This window comes from Entelurus aequoreus, linkage group LG05 (genome assembly GCF_033978785.1).
Source record: "Entelurus aequoreus isolate RoL-2023_Sb linkage group LG05, RoL_Eaeq_v1.1, whole genome shotgun sequence".
Lineage (NCBI taxonomy): Eukaryota > Metazoa > Chordata > Actinopteri > Syngnathiformes > Syngnathidae > Entelurus > Entelurus aequoreus.
In genome coordinates this window covers 2,197,379-2,217,358 of record NC_084735.1, presented here as the reverse complement: position 1 = coordinate 2,217,358, position 19,980 = coordinate 2,197,379, and the positions used below count along the sequence as shown (strand labels likewise).

The 19,980-nt window shown below is 38.5% G+C and overlaps 1 protein-coding gene across 1 annotated transcript in view; it reads right to left on the bottom strand.

Moving 5' to 3' along the window:
• LOC133650018 (SR-related and CTD-associated factor 4-like) overlaps window positions 1-19,980 on the bottom strand; it is a 45,036-nt gene that overhangs the window by 12,724 nt on the left and 12,332 nt on the right. The window contains exons 5-10 of the mRNA XM_062046764.1: window positions 9,893-10,019; window positions 9,674-9,816; window positions 7,534-7,695; window positions 7,384-7,460; window positions 7,242-7,305; window positions 1,951-2,091 (exon numbers count right to left, since the gene is read on the bottom strand). Coding sequence (XP_061902748.1) covers window positions 1,951-2,091; window positions 7,242-7,305; window positions 7,384-7,460; window positions 7,534-7,695; window positions 9,674-9,816; window positions 9,893-10,019 — 714 coding nt within the window. The remainder of the gene's footprint in view (window positions 1-1,950; window positions 2,092-7,241; window positions 7,306-7,383; window positions 7,461-7,533; window positions 7,696-9,673; window positions 9,817-9,892; window positions 10,020-19,980) is intronic.

Below are 19,980 nucleotides of genomic sequence, written 5' to 3'. Positions count from 1 at the left end.
CGACTTCTTTTCCTAGCTTGTCGAACAATTGGTGCAAAAATCACGCGCAATGTCTTCCTCTGCAACAGTGAAGTCCCACACTGATATAAGAAAAGAAGCGCTTGATTTGCCCACACCTACAGCACAGCATGTAAAATGAAGCACAATAAAAGCTGCCACACCTTAGAAATACTTTTTTTTTAACGGTATATATTGTATAAACTAGCGTTGTACCGGTACCAAAATGTATTTCGATACTTTTCTAAATAAAGGGGTCCACAAAAAATGGCATTATTGGCTTTATTTTAACAAAAAATCTTAGGGTACATTAAACATATGTTTCTTATTGCAAGTTTGTCCTTAAATAAAATAGTGAACCTACGAGACAACTTGTCTTTTAGTAGTAAGTAAACAAACAAATACGCCTAATTTAGCTGCTGACGTATGCAGTAACATATTGTGTCATTTATCATTCTGTCATCATTATAAAGGACAAGCTGTAAAAAAATATTATTAATCTACTTGTTCATTTACTGTTAATATCTGCTTACTTTCTCTTTTACCATGTTCTATCTACACTTCTGTTAAAATGTAATAATCACTTATTCTTCTGTTGTTTGATACTTTACATTCGTTTTGGATGATACCACCAATTTGGGTATCAATCCGATACCAAGTAGTTGCAGGATCATACATTGGTCATATTCAAAGTCCTCATGTGTCCAGGGACGTATTTCCTGAGTTTATAAACATAAAATGAATTTTTTTTAAATGAAAGAAGATTTTGTGATGCTAAAAAATATTAATGTGATCATAGTAGTATTGACTAGATACGCTCCTGTACTCGGTATCATTACAGCGGATGTTAGGTGTAGATCCACCCATGGCGTTTGTTTACATTATTCACATGTGAATAATGCTGTATAATAGACTGTACTTATATTATTCACATGTGAATAATGCTGTATAATAGACTGTATTTATGTTATTCACATGTGAATAATGCTGTATAATAGACTGTATTTATGTTATTCACATGTGAATAATGCTGTATAATAGACTGTATTTATGTTATTCACATGTGAATAATGCTGTATAATAGACTGTACTTATATTATTCACATGTGAATAATGTTGTATAATAGACTGTATTTATATTATTCACATGTGAATAATGTTGTATAATAGACTGTATTTATATTATTCACATGTGAATAATGCTGTATAATAGACTGTATTTATATTATTCACATGTAAAAAATACCTAAGTGTTTATTGTCTATTGTGAGCTAACTGTGGTGCTGAATTTCCACCAGGGATCAATAAAGTACTTTCTATTCTATATCTGCTGTACAGATTTACATTACAAAAGAGAAGTGTTTAAAACTTCTCTTGTTGCTTTTGACTATCAAATGTTTGGGTAGAATTTTATTAAACAAAAACAGTTTTCTTTTAAGTAATATAGACATTTATCAGATATGTGTATCAATTTTTATGGAGGAATGTAGTTAGTCATAGAACTGGCACCCAATGTTATGAAAAAAGTATAGATTTTGAATTGAGAATTGAATCGTTACCCCCAAGAATGGAATCGAATCGTGCAGTCGCCAAACATTCACAGCCCCAGTTTCTCTTGTTTTTAATCGGTTACTGTAGCTTTTTTATTTAATTTTATCGGATTTCCCGGTATGATGTAATAATTCTTTCTATCAGCTTGACAAATAATCTGTTGGATATTTATCGTGCACCCATAGTCTTAAACACAAACCTCTTTGCCACGTTTTGCCTGGACTAACAGCTTTGAGAGGAGTACTGCAAGTGCTCCTCCACAGTAAAGTTTCACAAACGTTCATGAAGGCAATAGAAGTGAAACTGAGAAGGAATCAATGGATGCGATTACTCCTCCGCACAGGATACACAGGTGGAAGCAGGGGCTTTGCGGTGGCTGCTGATCCTACTTAAGAGTGTTACCTGCTGGGCCGATCCAGAGGGAAAGAAACCCCCTGGGAAGCCTGGAGGCTGCTGGCCTGGTGGAAGGTGTCCCATAACTGGGAAGCCTTGTCCTGGCAGCATGCCGAAGGCAGAGAGCTGGCCGTTAGGCGGGAGAGCGACCTGAGGAGGACAAAGGTGCTTTTGATGGTATTAATAACCCTTTACAGTGGAACCTCCATTTACGAAGCACTCTATTTGCTAACTTTTCGAATTACGAATTTTCAGTTGGCGAACTCAGAGTAAGAATGTTTCAATCATTAGCATTCACACATATAAGATTCTAGACCAAAACAATCATTATGTATTATTATTCCGCCGCAAGTTTGCACAGTTTTCATCCGATCGGAACCCGTCAAGTATCAAAACGTTCGGCTTGACCGGGAGTTGTGAGCTCCCCCAAAAATGTTGTAACCCAGAATTCCCGGTTTTTGAAAAGGAATGCACCACTTTTCGAACTTGCACAACTCCCACATTTCTCACCCGATTTGAACCGTTCCAACATCCAGACACTCTATTCACCCTGGACAATCAAACTACCATTTTACAAGTTTCCCCAAAAAATTCCAGGAATTCCCGGAATTTTACTAAGCCCTATTTTCACCTCTTCCTGGAAAGTTTTCACAGTCCACATTTTTCAACCGATTCCACCTTCAAAACATTCCTCTTAGTTGGGACAACACATGTTCCTATTTTTTTTCTGTACAAATTCCAAAATACCAATTCTCAATTCAAACTGTTGCTATGTCAACATTTTTCAAAATTTGCACGCCAACCCATTCATATCTTCTAGGACAGGGGTCGGCAACCCAAAATGTTGAAAGAATTGAGACCAAAAATACAAAAACAAATCTGTCTGGAGCCGCAACAAATTAAAAGCCATATGACATACAGATAGTGTGTCATGAGATATAAATTGAATTAAGAGGACTTAGAGGAAACTAAATGACCTCAAATATAGCTACTAATGAGGCATAATGATGCAATATGTACATATAGCTAGCCTAAATAGCATGTTAGCTTCGGTTAGCTTGCAGTCGTGCAGTGACCAAATATGTCTGATTAGCACTCCACACAAGTCAATAACATCAACAAAACTCACCTTTCATGCACAACCTTAAAAGTTTGGTGGACAAAATGAGACAGAAAAAGAAGTGGCATAAAACACGTCCTAGAAAGTCGGAGAAAGTTATACATGTAAACAAACTATGGTGAGTTCAAGGACCGCCAAAATTAGTAGGACAAAACGGCTCTCGCCAAATACTGGAATCAGTGAAGCATGTTTAATATAAACAGTGTGCTTTATAACAATTAGGGAGGTTTGTGTCATGTTTGTCCTCATACACAAACCATACTAAAACAAAAAATAATTTTTTTTCCCCTCATCTTTTCCCATTTTTCATACATTTTTGAAAAAGCTCCAGAGAGCCACTAGGGCGGCGCTAAAGAGCCGCATGCGGCTCTAGAGCCGCAGGTTGCCGACCCCTGTTCTAGGACAATTGTGCTAGTATCAATATTTTCAAAAATGTCCCTCTTTTTTCCGAAATTCCCCAAAAATTCCCATTCAAATGAATGGACGTATTCATAGTTCTAAAATGCCCAAAATTCTCTAACTTTTGCTCCACCTTTTAACCGATTCAGATCTTCCAACCATCCAAACACAGTACTCTTCTAAAATATATAAAGTAAAACATGTCCCTTTTCCCCAAATTCCCGGTTTTCCCAGGAATTTCCACCTATTGACAATGAATGGGCAATATAAACTTTCCACTCCACTCACCCAGGACATTCAAGCCAGCATGTTTCCCGGTTTTGAAAATTACCCGGAATTACCGTATTTTTCGGAGTATAAGTCGCTCTGGAGTATAAGTCGCACCGGCCGAAAATGCATAATAAAGAAGGAAAAAAACATATATAAGTCGCACTGGAGTATAAGTCTCATTTTTTGGGGAAATTTATATGACAAAAGCCAACACCAAGAATAGACATTTGAAAGGCAATTTAAAATAAATAAAGAATAGTGAACAACAGGCTGAATAAGTGTACGTTATATGAGGCATAAATAACCAACTGAGAAGGTGCCTGGTATGTTAACGTAACATATTATGGTAAAAGTCATTCAAATAACTATAACATATAGAACATGCTATACGTTTACCAAACAATCTGTCACTCCTAATCGCTAAATCCCATGAAATCTAGTCTCTTACGTGAATGAGCTAAATAATATTATTTGATATTTTACGGTAATGTGTTAATAATTTCACACATAAGTCGCACCCCCCGGCCAAACTATGAAAAAAACGGCGACTTATAGTCCGGAAAATACGGTACCAGGAATTTCCACCCATTAAAAGTAAATTGACAATATACAAACTTCTGCATATCCCACATTTCTCATCCGATTAGAACCGTTCCAACATCCACACACTCTACTCACCCTGGACAATCAAACTACCATTTTACAAGTTCCAAAAAAAATTCCAGGAATTCCCAGAATCCCCGGTTTACCAAAGCCCTATTTTCACCTCTTCCTGGAAAGTTTACACAGTCCACATTTTTCAACCAATTCCACCTTCAAAACATTCCTCTTAGTTGGTACAAAACATATTACTATTTTTTTTTTTGGTTTTCCCAAAATTCCAAAATACCAATTCTCAATTCAAACTGTTGCTACGTCAACCTTTTTCAAAATTCCAACGCCAACCCATTCATATCTTCTAGAACAATTGTGCAAGCATCAATATTTTCAAAAATTCCCATTCAATTGAATGGACATATTCATAGTTCTAAAATGCCCCAAATTCTCTAACTTTTGCTCCACTTTTTAACCGATTCAGAGCTTTCAACCATCCAAACACAGTACCGGTACTCTTCCGATATATCAAACACGTTTTCCCTTTCCCCAAATTCCCTGTTTTCACAGGAATTTCCCCCTATTGACAATGAATGGGCAATATACAAACTTTCCACATTTCTCATCCAATTTGAACCGTTCCAACATCCACACACTCCACTCACCCTGGACAACCAAACTACCACTTTACAAGTTCCAATAAAAATTCCAGGAATTCCCAGAATCCCTGGTTTACCAAAGCCCTATTTTCACCTCTTCCTGGAAAGTTTTCACAGTCCACATTTTTCAACCAATTCCACCTACAAAACATTCCTCTTAGTTGGTACAAAACATATTACTTTTTTTTTTTTTTGGTTTTCCCAAAATTCCAAAATACTAATTCTCAATTCAAACTGTTGCTACATCAACATTTTTCAAAATTCCAACGCCAACCCATTCATATCTTCTAGAACAATTGTGCAAGCATCAATATTTTCAAAAATTCCCAATCAATTGAATGGACATATTCATAGTTCTAAAATGCCCCAAATTCTCTAACTTTTGCTCCACTTTTTAACCGATTCAGAGCTTTCAACCATCCAAACACAGTACCGGTACTCTTCCGATATATCAAACATGTTTTCCCTTTCTCCAAATTCCCGGTTTTCACAGGAATTTCCCCCTATTGACAATGAATGGGCAATATACAAACTTTCCACATTTCTCATCCAATTTGAACCGTTCCAACATCCACACACTCCACTCACCCTGGACAACCACACTACCACTTTACAAGTTCCAATAAAAATTCCAGGAATTCCCAGAATCCCCGGTTTACCAAAGCCCTATTTTCACCTCTTCCTGGAAAGTTTTCACAGTCCACATTTTTCAACCGATTCCACCTTCAAAACATTCCTCTTAGTTGGGACAACACATGTTCCTATTTTTTTTCTGTACAAATTCCCCCTTTTTCCCAAAATTCCCATTCAAATGAATGTTGTAAAATGCCCAAAATTCACTAACTTTTGCTCCACTTTTTACCCGATTCAGACCTTTCAACCATCCAAACACAGTACTCTTCTGATATATCAAAAGTAAAACATGTCCCTTTCCCCAAATTCCCTGTTTTCCCAGGAATTTCCCCCTATTGACAATGAATGGGCAATATACAAAATATACACACACACACACACCCTCTCTTCTCTCCTCTCCTGAGCTGCTTCTTTGCCGATGTTAACGTACGTGGATTTTACTTTTTTAAATATTTATTATTGGGGCAATATGGTTGTTAAAGTTAAGGATTTTTGTGATTTCGTATCGTTTTTGAGGGCACCAAAGGGACTTCTGTGCGTGTTGGCAGAGCAGAGCTTGTGATTGTTGTATAGGCTTGGTAATAAAGAGATACCGTATTTTCCGCACCATAAGCCGCCCCGTGTTGTAAGCCGCACCTTCAATGAATGGCATATTTCAAAACTTTGTTTACCTATTAGCCGCCCTGTGTTATTAGCCACACCTACGCTACGCTAAAGGGAATGTCAAAAAAACAGATAAGTCAGTCAAACTTTAATAATATATTACAAACCAGCGTTACAAACTCATCTTTTCTTCATCCATCCATCCCTTCCAGTTAGCTTTTATGATGACGCCGGCTGGAAAGTTCTCTTTTGGCAAGGTCTTCCTTTTGAATATCACCGTGGGTGGAAGTTTCTGGCCGTTAGCATGGCAAGCTAGAACCACGGTGAAGGACGACTTCTCATTCCCTGTGGTGCGAATATTCACCGTGCGTGTTCCCGTTGCATCCACAGTGCGGTTCACGGGAATATCAAAAGTCAGTGGAACCTTGTACGCGTGTCTCTTAGTAGGAGACATTTTGTGGTCTTTACAGAAACACACAAGTGAAATGAAAGGTAATATTCGCGCGCTTCTTCTTCTACGGGGGCGGGTGCTCACCTTGGCGGTTGCTTACAGTAGAAGAAGAAGCGCTTCCTCTTCTATGGGGGCGGTTGCTTACCGTAGAAGAAGAAGCGCTTCCTCTTCTACGGGGAAAAAAGATGGCGGCTGTTTACCGTACTTGCGAGACCTAAACTTTATTAAAATAAATATTAATATTAATCCATATATAAGACACTTTTGAGAAAAAAATTGTTTTTTAGGTGCGGCTTATGGTGCGGAAAATACGGTAGTTAATTCCTCACCTCCTTGTTATGTGTGTTTGTTATACATTTTGCTCAAACCTTCACTAAAATATGGACTTTCGTCGAGGCCGGAACCCATTGTTCATATTTACGTTGGTTCTTATGGAGAAATGTGCTTTAATATTTACAAACCCAGTTCAATGTTTGTAAGTTCATATTCAATTGTAAAAATATTTATTGGACTATATTCTATTGGCTGATTACTGAATACGAAACATCCACACACCAAACATTTAAAGTACCTGATGCGAGGGATCCTGAGACATGTTCATCATGGACGGCGGGAAGGAATGAGGCTGCTGCATGCTGTCGTCATGACAACAATGACATCATCATCAGCTCAACACACACGCTTCAGAGTAAGTACATCAATCAAGGCCTTACAAGGAAGGATGCGAGGAGTCATCCTTGTCCTCTCCGGCGTCTGGCTCGTCGTCGTAGTCGAAACGATCCAGCAGCGTCTGGGGGCAGAGGGAGTTTGAGCGCGCGGGCGTTTGAAGGCACCTTTGAAGCGGCGGCCGTCCGACCACTCACCCGATCAAACGCCGTCTTCTGCTGGGAGGGCGGGGCGGGGCGCGGGGGCCCGGGGCTGAAGACGCGGGCGGCGTGTTGGACGTCCAACTGAGGGGCGGGAGGCTGAGGGGGCGGCTCCGCTTTCGCCGGCTGCTGCTGGAAGTTCTGGAGCATCTGCTGAAGCTGAGCGGCGGGAGGGAGAGCAGACACCGTTGAGGAATCACGAGGCTACGCGCACAAGAAAGGTGTCTTTTGACAAGTATCCTTACAAATGTTTGTGGTAAAAATTGTATTTTAGTAACGTCTTGTCAATTTTAGTCAATGTAGCACTCACCATGTGATTTATGTTGTATTGCTTCCCTTCACTTTTACAATTACATGTCCAATATAATGCACTACATACATTTTAGTTGTTATTTTTAGTAATTGACCAACATTATTATCATTGAAAATGTAATGTAAAATTGTATATAATGCCTCTGTCTTATAGCCACGCCCCCTTGGGATATATACTTCCGTTTACAGCAGTCATGTCAAAAATATATTTTCTCGCTGGCTACTAATAACTACAACTGGTTGGGAACTAACAGTGTTGGGATTATGGTCACCCAAATATGATTAGCAGCAAAGTAGAAAGCCGCCAACCCAACATGTAAGCGAGCTAGGTGATGCTAACTATGCTAACTAACTTGTTTTGCTGCCCTGTTGTCTCCCTGTCCTGCAGTAAAGTGCAGCGTTTAGGCAAGAGGAACAGCGAGTACCTGCGGCTGAGGCCAGCGGTCAACAAGTGGATCCTATTTTTTTTATATTGTAGTGAGTTTACATAATTTACTTACGTAAATGTTGTTATTGTTAGAGTTCCGGTCTGTTGTTGTGTGTTGCACTGAGATTTTTTACTGCTGATAAGAAAACCAAGTTAGCTCCATCTTCTGACACTCCTTCGACTCCCATCCTTACACGCAACAATATTTCATTAAAAAAAACGCGGAAGTGATATTTTGACAAGGAAATTAATGTTTAAAAACACAGATTTCCACAGACATGCCTGTTCTGCATTGGCACGTGCCGAATATCACTAATTAATATTGTATTTGTCTTTTGGTCAAAGGTTACTCTCCAAGTGGGCTTCTCTTGTGATTGATGCTGTATTACTGCCTTTCCCAATGTTTAACCAACACATTCCAGTTCACAATCAGAGTCTGTTTTTTTGCTCTTTGGCTTTCTCTTTTTTTTCTTCCCACTAAGCCAGAGGTGTCACAGTCGTTTTCACTGAGGGCCACGTCGCAGGTATGTTTGGCCCCAGAGGGCCGCGTCTAACAGTGAATACTATTATTACACAATTTTTTTATGCTTTTTATAAGTAGATTTTAAAAAAACAACTAAAATGTAAAAAAATATGGTAAGTTGCAATAATTTCTGTAAATGGAAAAACAGTACTGCTGTTTTTATAATTAAAAAAAAGGCAGCCCAGTTGCCAGAATTTTACTGTAAAATTTATATTTGTTTTTTTTACTGTAAATAAAAAAAATGCAATTTTTCAGTAAAATGTTGACACATGAGCTGCCAGTTTTTAAATTTTTTTTTTTTTTTTTACAGCAAATCAAAAACTGTAGATTTTTCGGTGTATTATTGTAAATGCCAAAACGACACCAGAGTTTATTACAGTAAAAAAAGTACTGTTTTTTTTCATTTAGAGAAAAATGCTGTAAAAACCACACTAAATTTCACAATTTTACCATGAAATCTATAGCTACTTTTACATTGCACAATTTCACGGATAGCTTGCTTTGAAATCATTATTATTAGTATTTATTTCTATTTAAAAAAAAATGGTTTGAATGTTTGATGATATATTTTTTCAAAATTACACAGTATTTGCGATTACATGGAGTACATATATTTTTTTTCTCCCAAAATAGAAAGAAAGAATAGATTTAGTAAGAAAAGTTACAGTACTTCATTTTATACACATTTACAGGATTTCGAGGGGCCAAATAAAATGAAGTGGTGGGCCTTGAGTTTGACACTAAGCAGCGCAAACTTGCTTCTCTGTAACCTGATGTTATTTGATATCTCACATAAATACCTTGGCTTTCTCTGGACATGTCTTTAATGAATAGGAACATCTCCAAAACAGATAGAAATAGAGAGAAGTGCTCACCTGCTGACCCTGTGTGGTCTGGAAGAGCTCCGCCACGGCGGCAAAGGGGTTGTCCTCTTTCTGCAGCTGACCCGCAGGCGCGGCGGCGGGGTTGGCCGTCGTCACCGTGGGGACGGCTTCTTTGGCTGGAGACGGAGGTGTACCTGCAATTATCAATGATCAGCGCCATCCTTTTTTGAAACAGAAGGCCGTCTGAGCGGGAACACAAACCGCCATCACCTGGCTCGTCGGAGCCCGCGTAGGGCGCCGCGCCCCCGCTGGCGGCCATGTCCAGAAGGGGCTGAATGACCTCGCTCTTGAAGACGCTGTTCTTCTGCCACAGGTTCAACACTCGCACGAGCTTACTCTACAATAATACAGGTGAAATGTGAAGAGAACATTAGGGATGGGCGACATGGTCTAAAACAGGGGAGTCCAAACTGTGGCCCGCCGGCGCTTTCAATTTTAAGAGTCTAGCAACGTTGATACTATTACTTTGTCGCCATCTTGTGGAAAACTTGAGTAAATCAGGTCAATATATATATAATTTCACTTTGAAAGGAGTCATGTGCAGCAATTATTATATGACCCAATGCAAACAACCTTCCCTAGTCATGGTGCATTAAAAAAAAAATCCCACCAACACAAAATGTCAACACATAACATAACCTGCTCACTGAACTTTATGGATATTATAAAAAACGTCTTTCACCATAATTTTTTGAAGATTACAACCATTACAAAGCATGATAGGAAAAATGCTAAAGACTCTCCACACTTATCCATGTTTAGCGCATTTTAGCTGCTTGATATTTCTGATCGATTACAAAACTTTAAGGAGGTTGTCACGGAAGCAAAGATGGTAGGAGTTCAACATACTCTTAATATCCAGTTATATTAAGTATATATCCATTATATTAATATAATAGGCACACGCACAACTTTATAGAACATTACTTTACAATTGTTTTTAGCCAAATGCGGACCCAAAGTCAAAAAGTTTGGACACCCCTGATTTAAAGCAATATACTGTAAAAAATTTGTATCGTATTTCTGTTAAATGTGTCAAAAAATTAAATACACAAATGTTAAAAAACCCCAAAACCTTATTATACAGTAAAACAACTAGCAGCTCAGTAGCCAGAATTTGACCGTAATAAAAACAAAACAATGTTTTCACATTTACACTAATACACCGTAAACACAAGAGTTTATTGTTAGTGTTCAATGTGATTTTACAGTTTTGTTGACATGGTTGGAGTGTTTTCCATGCTTGTGTTGACATTTCCTTTCTGCCTTGATAGCTGAGGGGATTATAATCAGAGGAAGTTTGTATTTCAAATAAAAATGTTTACATTCCATATAGTAATCTCCTGCTCCTTATTTTCCATAGGTCACAAAAATATCAGTAATTATCGATGTGGACCTAGGCTGGGCGATATGGACGAAGAAGTATATCTCGATATATAATTATAGAGAAGCTGGCAATTATATCGATATTACGATATTTTCTTAATTCATATCTTGTTTAAAAATATAGCGATATATCTTACAAACTCGATATATTGCCCAGCCCTATGTGGAGCGATACAAAACACTGATATCATACACATCCAGCCCTATGTGGAGTGATAGAAAACACTGATATCATACACATCCAGCCCTATGTGGAGTCATATAAATCACTGATATCATACACATGCAGCCCTATGTGGAGTGATATAAAACACTGATATCATACACATCCAGCCCTATGTGGAGTGATATAAAACACTGATATCATACACATCCAGCCCTATGTGGAGTGATATAAAACACTGATATCATACACATCCAGCCTCTATGTGGAGTGATATAAAACACTGATATCATACACATCCAGCCCTATGTGGAGCGATATAGAAAACTGATATACACATCCAGCCCTGTGTGGAGTGATATAAAACACTGATATCATACACATCCAGCCCTATGTGGAGTGATATAAAACACTGATATCATATACATCCAGCCCTATATGGAGTGATATAAAACACTGATATCATACACATCCAGCCCTATGTGGAGTGATATAGGACACTGATATCATACACATCCAGCCCTATGTGGAGCGATATAAAACACTGATATCATACACATCCAGCCCTATGTGGAGCGATACAAAACACTGATATCATACACATTCAGCCCTATGTGGAGCGATATAAAACACTGATATCATACACATCCAGCCCTACATGGAGTGATATAAAACACTGATATCATACACATCCAGCCCTACGTGGAGTGATATAAAACACTGATATCATACACATCCAGCCCTATGTGGAGTGATATAAAACACTGATATCATACACATCCAGCCCTATGTGGAGCGATATAAAACACTGATATCATACACATCCAGCCCTATGTGGAGTGATATAAAACACTGATATCATACACATTCAGCCCTATGTGGAGCGATATAAAACACTGATATCATACACATCCAGCCCTATGTGGAGCGATATAAAACACTGATATCATACACATCCAGCCCTATGTGGAGTGATAGAAAACACTGATATCATACACATCCAGCCCTACGTGGAGTGATATAAAACACTGATATCATACACATCCAGCCCTATGTGGAGTGATATAAAACACTGATATCATACACATCCAGCCCTATGTGGAGCGATATAAAACACTGATATCATACACATCCAGCCCTACGTGGAGTGATATAAAACACTGATATCATACACATCCAGCCCTATGTGGAGCGATATAAAACACTGATATCATACACATCCAGCCCTATGTGGAGCGATATAAAACACTGACATCATACACATCCAGCCCTATGTGGAGCGATATAAAACACTGATATCATACACATCCAGCCCTGTGTGGAGCGATATAAAACACTGATATCATACACATCCAGCCCTATGTGGAGTGATATAAAACACTGATATCATACACATCCAGCCCTATGTGGAGTGATATAAAACACTGATATCATACACATCCAGCCCTATGTGGAGTGATATAAAACACTGGTATCATACACATCCAGCCCTATGTGGAGTTATATAAAACACTGATATCATACACATCCAGCCCTATGTGGAGTGATATAAAACACTGATATCATACACATCCAGCCCTATGTGGAGCGATATAAAAAACTGATATCATACACATCCAGCCCTATGTGGAGTGATATAAAACACTGATATCATACACATCCAGCCCTATGTGGAGCGATATAAAACACTGATATCATACACATCCAGCCCTATGTGGAGCGATATATAATAAAGTGATATCATACACATCCAGCCCTATGTGGAGCGATATAAAACGCTGATATCATACACATCCAGCCCTATGTGGAGTGATATAAAACACTGATATCATACACATCCAGCCCTACATGGAGTGATATAAAACACTGATATCATACACATCCAGCCCTATGTGGAGCGATATAAAACACTGATATCATACACATCCAGCCCTATGTGGAGCGATATAAAACACTGACATCATACACATCCAGCCCTATGTGGAGTGATATAAAACACTGATATCATACACATCCAGCCCTATGTGGAGTGATATAAAACACTGATATCATACACATCCAGCCCTATGTGGAGCGATATAAAACACTGATATCATACACATCCAGCCCTATGTGGAGCGATATAAAACGCTGATATCATACACATCCAGCCCTATGTGGAGCGATATAAAACACTGACATCATACACATCCAGCCCTATGTGGAGTGATATAAAACACTGATATCATACACATCCAGCCCTATGTGGAGCGATATAAAACACTGATATCATACACATCCAGCCCTATGTGGAGCGATATAAAACACTGATATCATACACATCCAGCCCTATGTGGAGCGATATAAAACACTGATATCATACACATCCAGCCCTATGTGGAGCGATATAAAACACTGATATCATACACATCCAGCCCTATGTGGAGCGATATAAAACACTGATATCATACACATCCAGCCCTATGTGGAGCGATATAAAACACTGATATCATACACATCCAGCCCTATGTGGAGCGATATAAAACACTGATATCATACACATCCAGCCCTATGTGGAGCGATATAAAACACTGATATCATACACATCCAGCCCTATGTGGAGTGATATAAAACACTGATATCATACACATCCAGCCCTATGTGGAGTGATATAAAACACTGATATCATACACATCCAGCCCTATGTGGAGTGATATAAAACACTGATATCATACACATCCAGCCCTATGTGGAGCGATATAAAACACTGATATCATACACATCCAGCCCTATGTGGAGCGATATAAAAAACTGATATCATACACATCCAGCCCTATGTGGAGTGATATAAAACACTGATATCATACACATCCAGCCCTATGTGGAGCGATATAAAAAACTGATATCATACACATCCAGCCCTATGTGGAGTGATATAAAACACTGATATCATACACATCCAGCCCTATGTGGAACGATATAAAAAACTGATATCATACACATCCAGCCCTATGTGGAGTGATATAAAACACTGATATCATACACATCCAGCCCTATGTGGAGCGATATAAAAAACTGATATCATACACATCCAGCCCTATGTGGAGTGATATAAAACACTGATATCATACACATCCAGCCCTATGTGGAGCGATATAAAACACTGATATCATACACATCCAGCCCTATGTGGAGCGATATATAATAAAGTGATATCATACACATCCAGCCCTATGTGGAGCGATATAAAACGCTGATATCATACACATCCAGCCCTATGTGGAGTGATATAAAACACTGATATCATACTATCATACACATCCAGCCCTATGTGGAGCGATATAAAACACTGATATCATACACATCCAGCCCTATGTGGAGTGATATAAAACACTGATATCATACACATCCAGCCCTACGTGGAGTGATATAAAACACTGATATCATACACATCCAGCCCTATGTGGAGCGATATAGAAAACTGATATACACATCCAGCCCTGTGTGGAGTGATATAAAACACTGATATCATACACATCCAGCCCTATGTGGAGTGATATAAAACACTGATATCCTATACATCCAGCCCTATATGGAGTGATATAAAACACTGATATCATACACATCCAGCCCTATGTGGAGTGATATAGGACACTGATATCATACACATCCAGCCCTATGTGGAGCGATATAAAACACTGATATCATACACATCCAGCCCTATGTGGAGCGATATAAAAAACTGATATCATACACATCCAGCCCTATGTGGAGTGATATAAAACACTGATATCATACACATCCAGCCCTATGTGGAGTGATATAAAACACTGATATCATACACATCCAGCCCTATGTGGAGTGATATAAAACACTGATATCATACACATCCATCCCTATGTGGAGTGATATAAAACACTGATATCATACACATCCAGCCCTATGTGGAGCGATATAAAACACTGATATCATACACATCCAGCCCTATGTGGAGCGATATAAAAAACTGATATCATACACATTCAGCCCTATGTGGAGCGATATAAAACACTGATATCATACACATTCAGCCCTATGTGGAGCGATATAAAACACTGATATCATACACATCCAGCCCTATGTGGAGCGATATAAAAAACTGATATCATACACATTCAGCCCTATGTGGAGCGATATAAAACACTGATATCATACACATTCAGCCCTATGTGGAGCGATATAAAACACTGATATCATACACATTCAGCCCTATGTGGAGCGATATAAAACACTGATATCATACACATCCAGCCCTATGTGGAGCGATATAAAAAACTGATATCATACACATTCAGCCCTATGTGGAGTGATATAAAACACTGATATCATACACATCCAGCCCTATGTGGAGCGATATAAAACACTGATATCATACACATCCAGCCCTATGTGGAGCGATATAAAAAACTGATATCATACACATCCAGCCCTATGTGGAGCGATATAAAACACTGACATCATACACATCCAGCCCTATGTGGAGTGATATAAAACACTGATATCATACACATCCAGCCCTATGTGGAGTGATATAAAACACTGATATCATACACATCCAGCCCTATGTGGAGCGATATAAAACACTGATATCATACACATCCAGCCCTATGTGGAGCGATATAAAACACTGATATCATACACATCCAGCCCTATGTGGAGCGATATAAAACACTGATATCATACACATCCAGCCCTATGTGGAGCGATATAAAACACTGATATCATACACATCCAGCCCTATGTGGAGCGATATAAAACACTGATATCATACACATCCAGCCCTATGTGGAGCGATATAAAACACTGATATCATACACATCCAGCCCTATGTGGAGCGATATAAAACACTGATATCATACACATCCAGCCCTATGTGGAGCGATATAAAACACTGATATCATACACATCCAGCCCTATGTGGAGTGATATAAAACACTGATATCATACACATCCAGCCCTATGTGGAGTGATATAAAACACTGATATCATACACATCCAGCCCTATGTGGAGTGATATAAAACACTGATATCATACACATCCAGCCCTATGTGGAGTGATATAAAACACTGATATCATACACATCCAGCCCTATGTGGAGTGATATAAAACACTTGTAGTAGAATTTCTGACCTTTGACCTATAGTTCATGTCTGTCAAAAATGTATGCTCATTTTGATTTCTCTTCCTCTTCTGTGGGACAAAAGTGAACTTTAAGTCGTGCCAACCTGTCTACAGAATTCGAGTTGTTATGGAACAGATAGGAAAAGCAAAACAAGACATTGACGCACTAACAAGAGAGATAAGAAAGGGATAAAGCCAAACGAAGAGAGTGTTTTGGACACCATCTTCTTTTTCATGGTGACGGGCGCGCCCGGGGGGGAAACTTTCTGTGTGCTAGACAACTCAACCCAACCATTGTACCATTTGATTATGAGTAAAATAAAACTCTTGTGTTAAATCTACTTTGGTTCTCATTGACAACCTGGACTTTCCACTACAAAATTGGCGTCACGAACAGGATGGTCCAGAACTCTGCAAGTCAACATCCGCTCCCGGCTTCTCTCTCAGGCAGACAACGCTTGCACGCGCGCATCTAATAAAAGGTAAGCTATTTTGCTTATTGTGTAAAAGTTGTCTGTCTGAAGAGAAACGGGATCGGTAAGATAAAAACTGAAATTTTTTTTTCATAAAAGATAGTTCTCCAAAAACAACCTAGACTGGGGCATGTGTTGGTTGGTTTGAGTTGTATTATATGTGATCATTTGTCTGTGTGTGTTGTTGAAAACTTGTAATCTCTTGTTTTTAACAAATGGGGATTGTTGATAGAATTTTGGTGGTTTGGAGTGTAGAAGCATAGACGATGTGAGACGAAAAATTTCTTTGCAAGTACATGGTTAGCCGGAGTTGGACACAGCGAAATTTAAGGCAAGGTTGGCTAAACTGATGTGACATTTGGCCCACACAAATTTATGACGTCTATGAAGGTCCTACGTATCTGTCTATGTGGAAGCTGCAGCCGGGTAAAAAGCCTGATATAAGGTGATCGTTCAGTGACTCCGGTAGAGGAGATCAACTGAGCCAAGTTGTCACGAATTTGGAAATTTGCTGCAGTATAGATGGATAGAGTAAGGGCTCCATATGGTAGAGACTTGGTGAAACTATATGGACTGACCAGACACGATGTACTGTAGAAATTGAAGGGTGATTCCTGGAAATTCTACAGCGCCTTAGGCTGTTATCCGTGTTGGTCAGGAAGGAAAAGCAGGATTTGCTCCGCTGAATGGGTTAATCGCCATTATATGAGTAAAAATGACCTGCGTGTGTGTGTTATGAGACGGCCGATTCCACAAAAGCACGCGTGCATTAGTTGTTTATATTGGTCCGGACCAGGGGGGAGTGTTTTGTGGGATAAAAATGTGTGTTTTTAAATTTATATATATATATATCTGCGTATTTTAATAACTTTTGTGTAGCACCTGGTTTCTTATCTGTTTTAATTCTCCCTCATGCTTTTGTGAGAGTTCCCTCACGCTTTTTTCGCACCCACGCTGATCTGCAAGAGCTGGGAAATTGTTGGTTATGTGTGTGCGTGTGAGAAAATAGACAAAGTTATGTACAGAAAACACATGAGTGAATGATCCATCCATATAATTATTTTCCTTCGCTTATCAAGAGGTTGGATCGCGGAGGCAGCAGCCTAAGCAGGGAGGCTCCCCCTCTTGGGAGCTGCGAGCTAATTCCAGTCATTTGAATTTGTTTTTAACTATACTGGTGATTGTGACTGTGCGATATTACAGTTGTTTTACACACTGAGATTTTGAATACGGGAAAAAAGGCTCTTGCTCGCTGGTAAATTCTCTGTGTGTGAGTGACTGTGTGACGCATATAAAAAAAAAAAAAAAGCTGGGAGACATTTTGAGATAAGAGTGTGTGCGTGTGACGAGGCTGTGTGAATGACAGCTGCGTGAGGCATTAGTTCGAAGAGGAGTGACACATAGCATTGAGCTAGGTTAGCATTGTGTTAGCATAGCATTGAGCTAGGTTAGCATTGTGTTAGCATAGCATTGAGCTAGGTTAGCATTGTGTTAGCATAGCATTGGGCTAGGTTAGCAAAAGTTTGCTTACTGAGGCATAGTAAGGCTAGGTTAGCATCTAGCTTGGCATTACTAAGTGTGGTTGAACAGTTATTCTCGGTCTGTAGAGTGTGCTAGTAGTAGGTGCTTGCTAAGTCCAGTAAAATAATAGATATATGGAAAATTACACATTTAAATATCAATAAATAAATACGGATTGTGGGACATTGAAACATTGTTTAATTCATCATTCATTTATATGTCTAGTATACTTTTTTTTGGTACAGCCTTGTTGCTTATCTGATCCATCCAGTTTCTGTGTGGAAGTTGAGACAAACACACACGCACGAACATCATAGATTAGGACACATTGTAACTTTGAATTAATAGTTATACAACAAATAAATTAATAATATTGAATTTAAATTTGATAAAGATAAATTGATCATACATGAAGTGAATTACATTGACATTTTATTTTTTTTAGGAATAAACACACAATAAAATAAAAGTTAAGTTTATATTCTAATACATCTAAGGGCATCTGTGAAACATAGAGTCTGAAGAAGTACAGATAAGAGCCACTCAGCGCCATTGTCAAAACAAAACGTAGAGAAGCGTTAAACAAATTCTAATCAGAAGGAAGACAGACCAGAATATGAGAACTTAAGTAAACAGACAGCAAGTAAACCAGAAATAATAATGTAAATAAATAACAAATAAAGCAAATTTCTATGTGACATTGGTGCATGTAGAATTACATGTAGAGAATAAAACTAAATGGAAATAACTGTCTGCAAGATGAGCATGACGTCATGAATTGTGCTCGGGTTAGTGATAGATAGACAGATAAAACGTTATTGATTCCTTCAGGAGAGTTCCCTTTGGAAGAAGAACTAAAAAGTAAACAGTAACTAATAAGGGTATAAATGGAAACAAAATAGATTCTATTAAAAGAGAAACTAGGCATTAACGACCATGATATAAAAAAAAGTATTGCACTGTTATTGTTTTGCATTCCCTGTCATCCTAGCCCCCCAAAGAGGAGTTGTACAGTGTAATGATGTATGAGACAAAGGATTTTTCATAGGCTAAACCAGTAGTTCTCAAATGAGGGTACGGTGTTTCCGCCCGGACAAAAAAGGGAGGTACTTGAAGGTATGCCAAGGGGTACCTGAGATTTTAAATATTTTAAAATGCAGACAATAAAAATAAACACAGTACGGACGTTAAAAGTTAAAAGATTAAAAGATTTAGCTGAAAGATAAGGAGAAACGTGAATAAAAACATTCCTTTGTTTTGGAGAGTATCACGCACAGCAGGAGGTCAGAGTGCACGCATGACAGCTTGCTCGCGCCTACTGATAGACAAATGATAGGTTAAATTAACTTATACATAATCTTTAAGTGAATTAAAAGGGTACTTAAATACACATGAAGTAGTACGTATAATCTTTGAATCAAGGTTATTGATTAGCAATTAATGGGATAGTTAAGACTGTAATTTAAAAAAAAAAAAACGTGATATGCAAAATTGAACTAACCGAGAGGATATGAAAACGATGGGTGTACATGTTTTGAGTTCCAAATTCTGGAGGAAAAAACCTCAACAAAACGTAAAACCATACAGACGGACTTGGGTGGTAGCCACGGTTGTG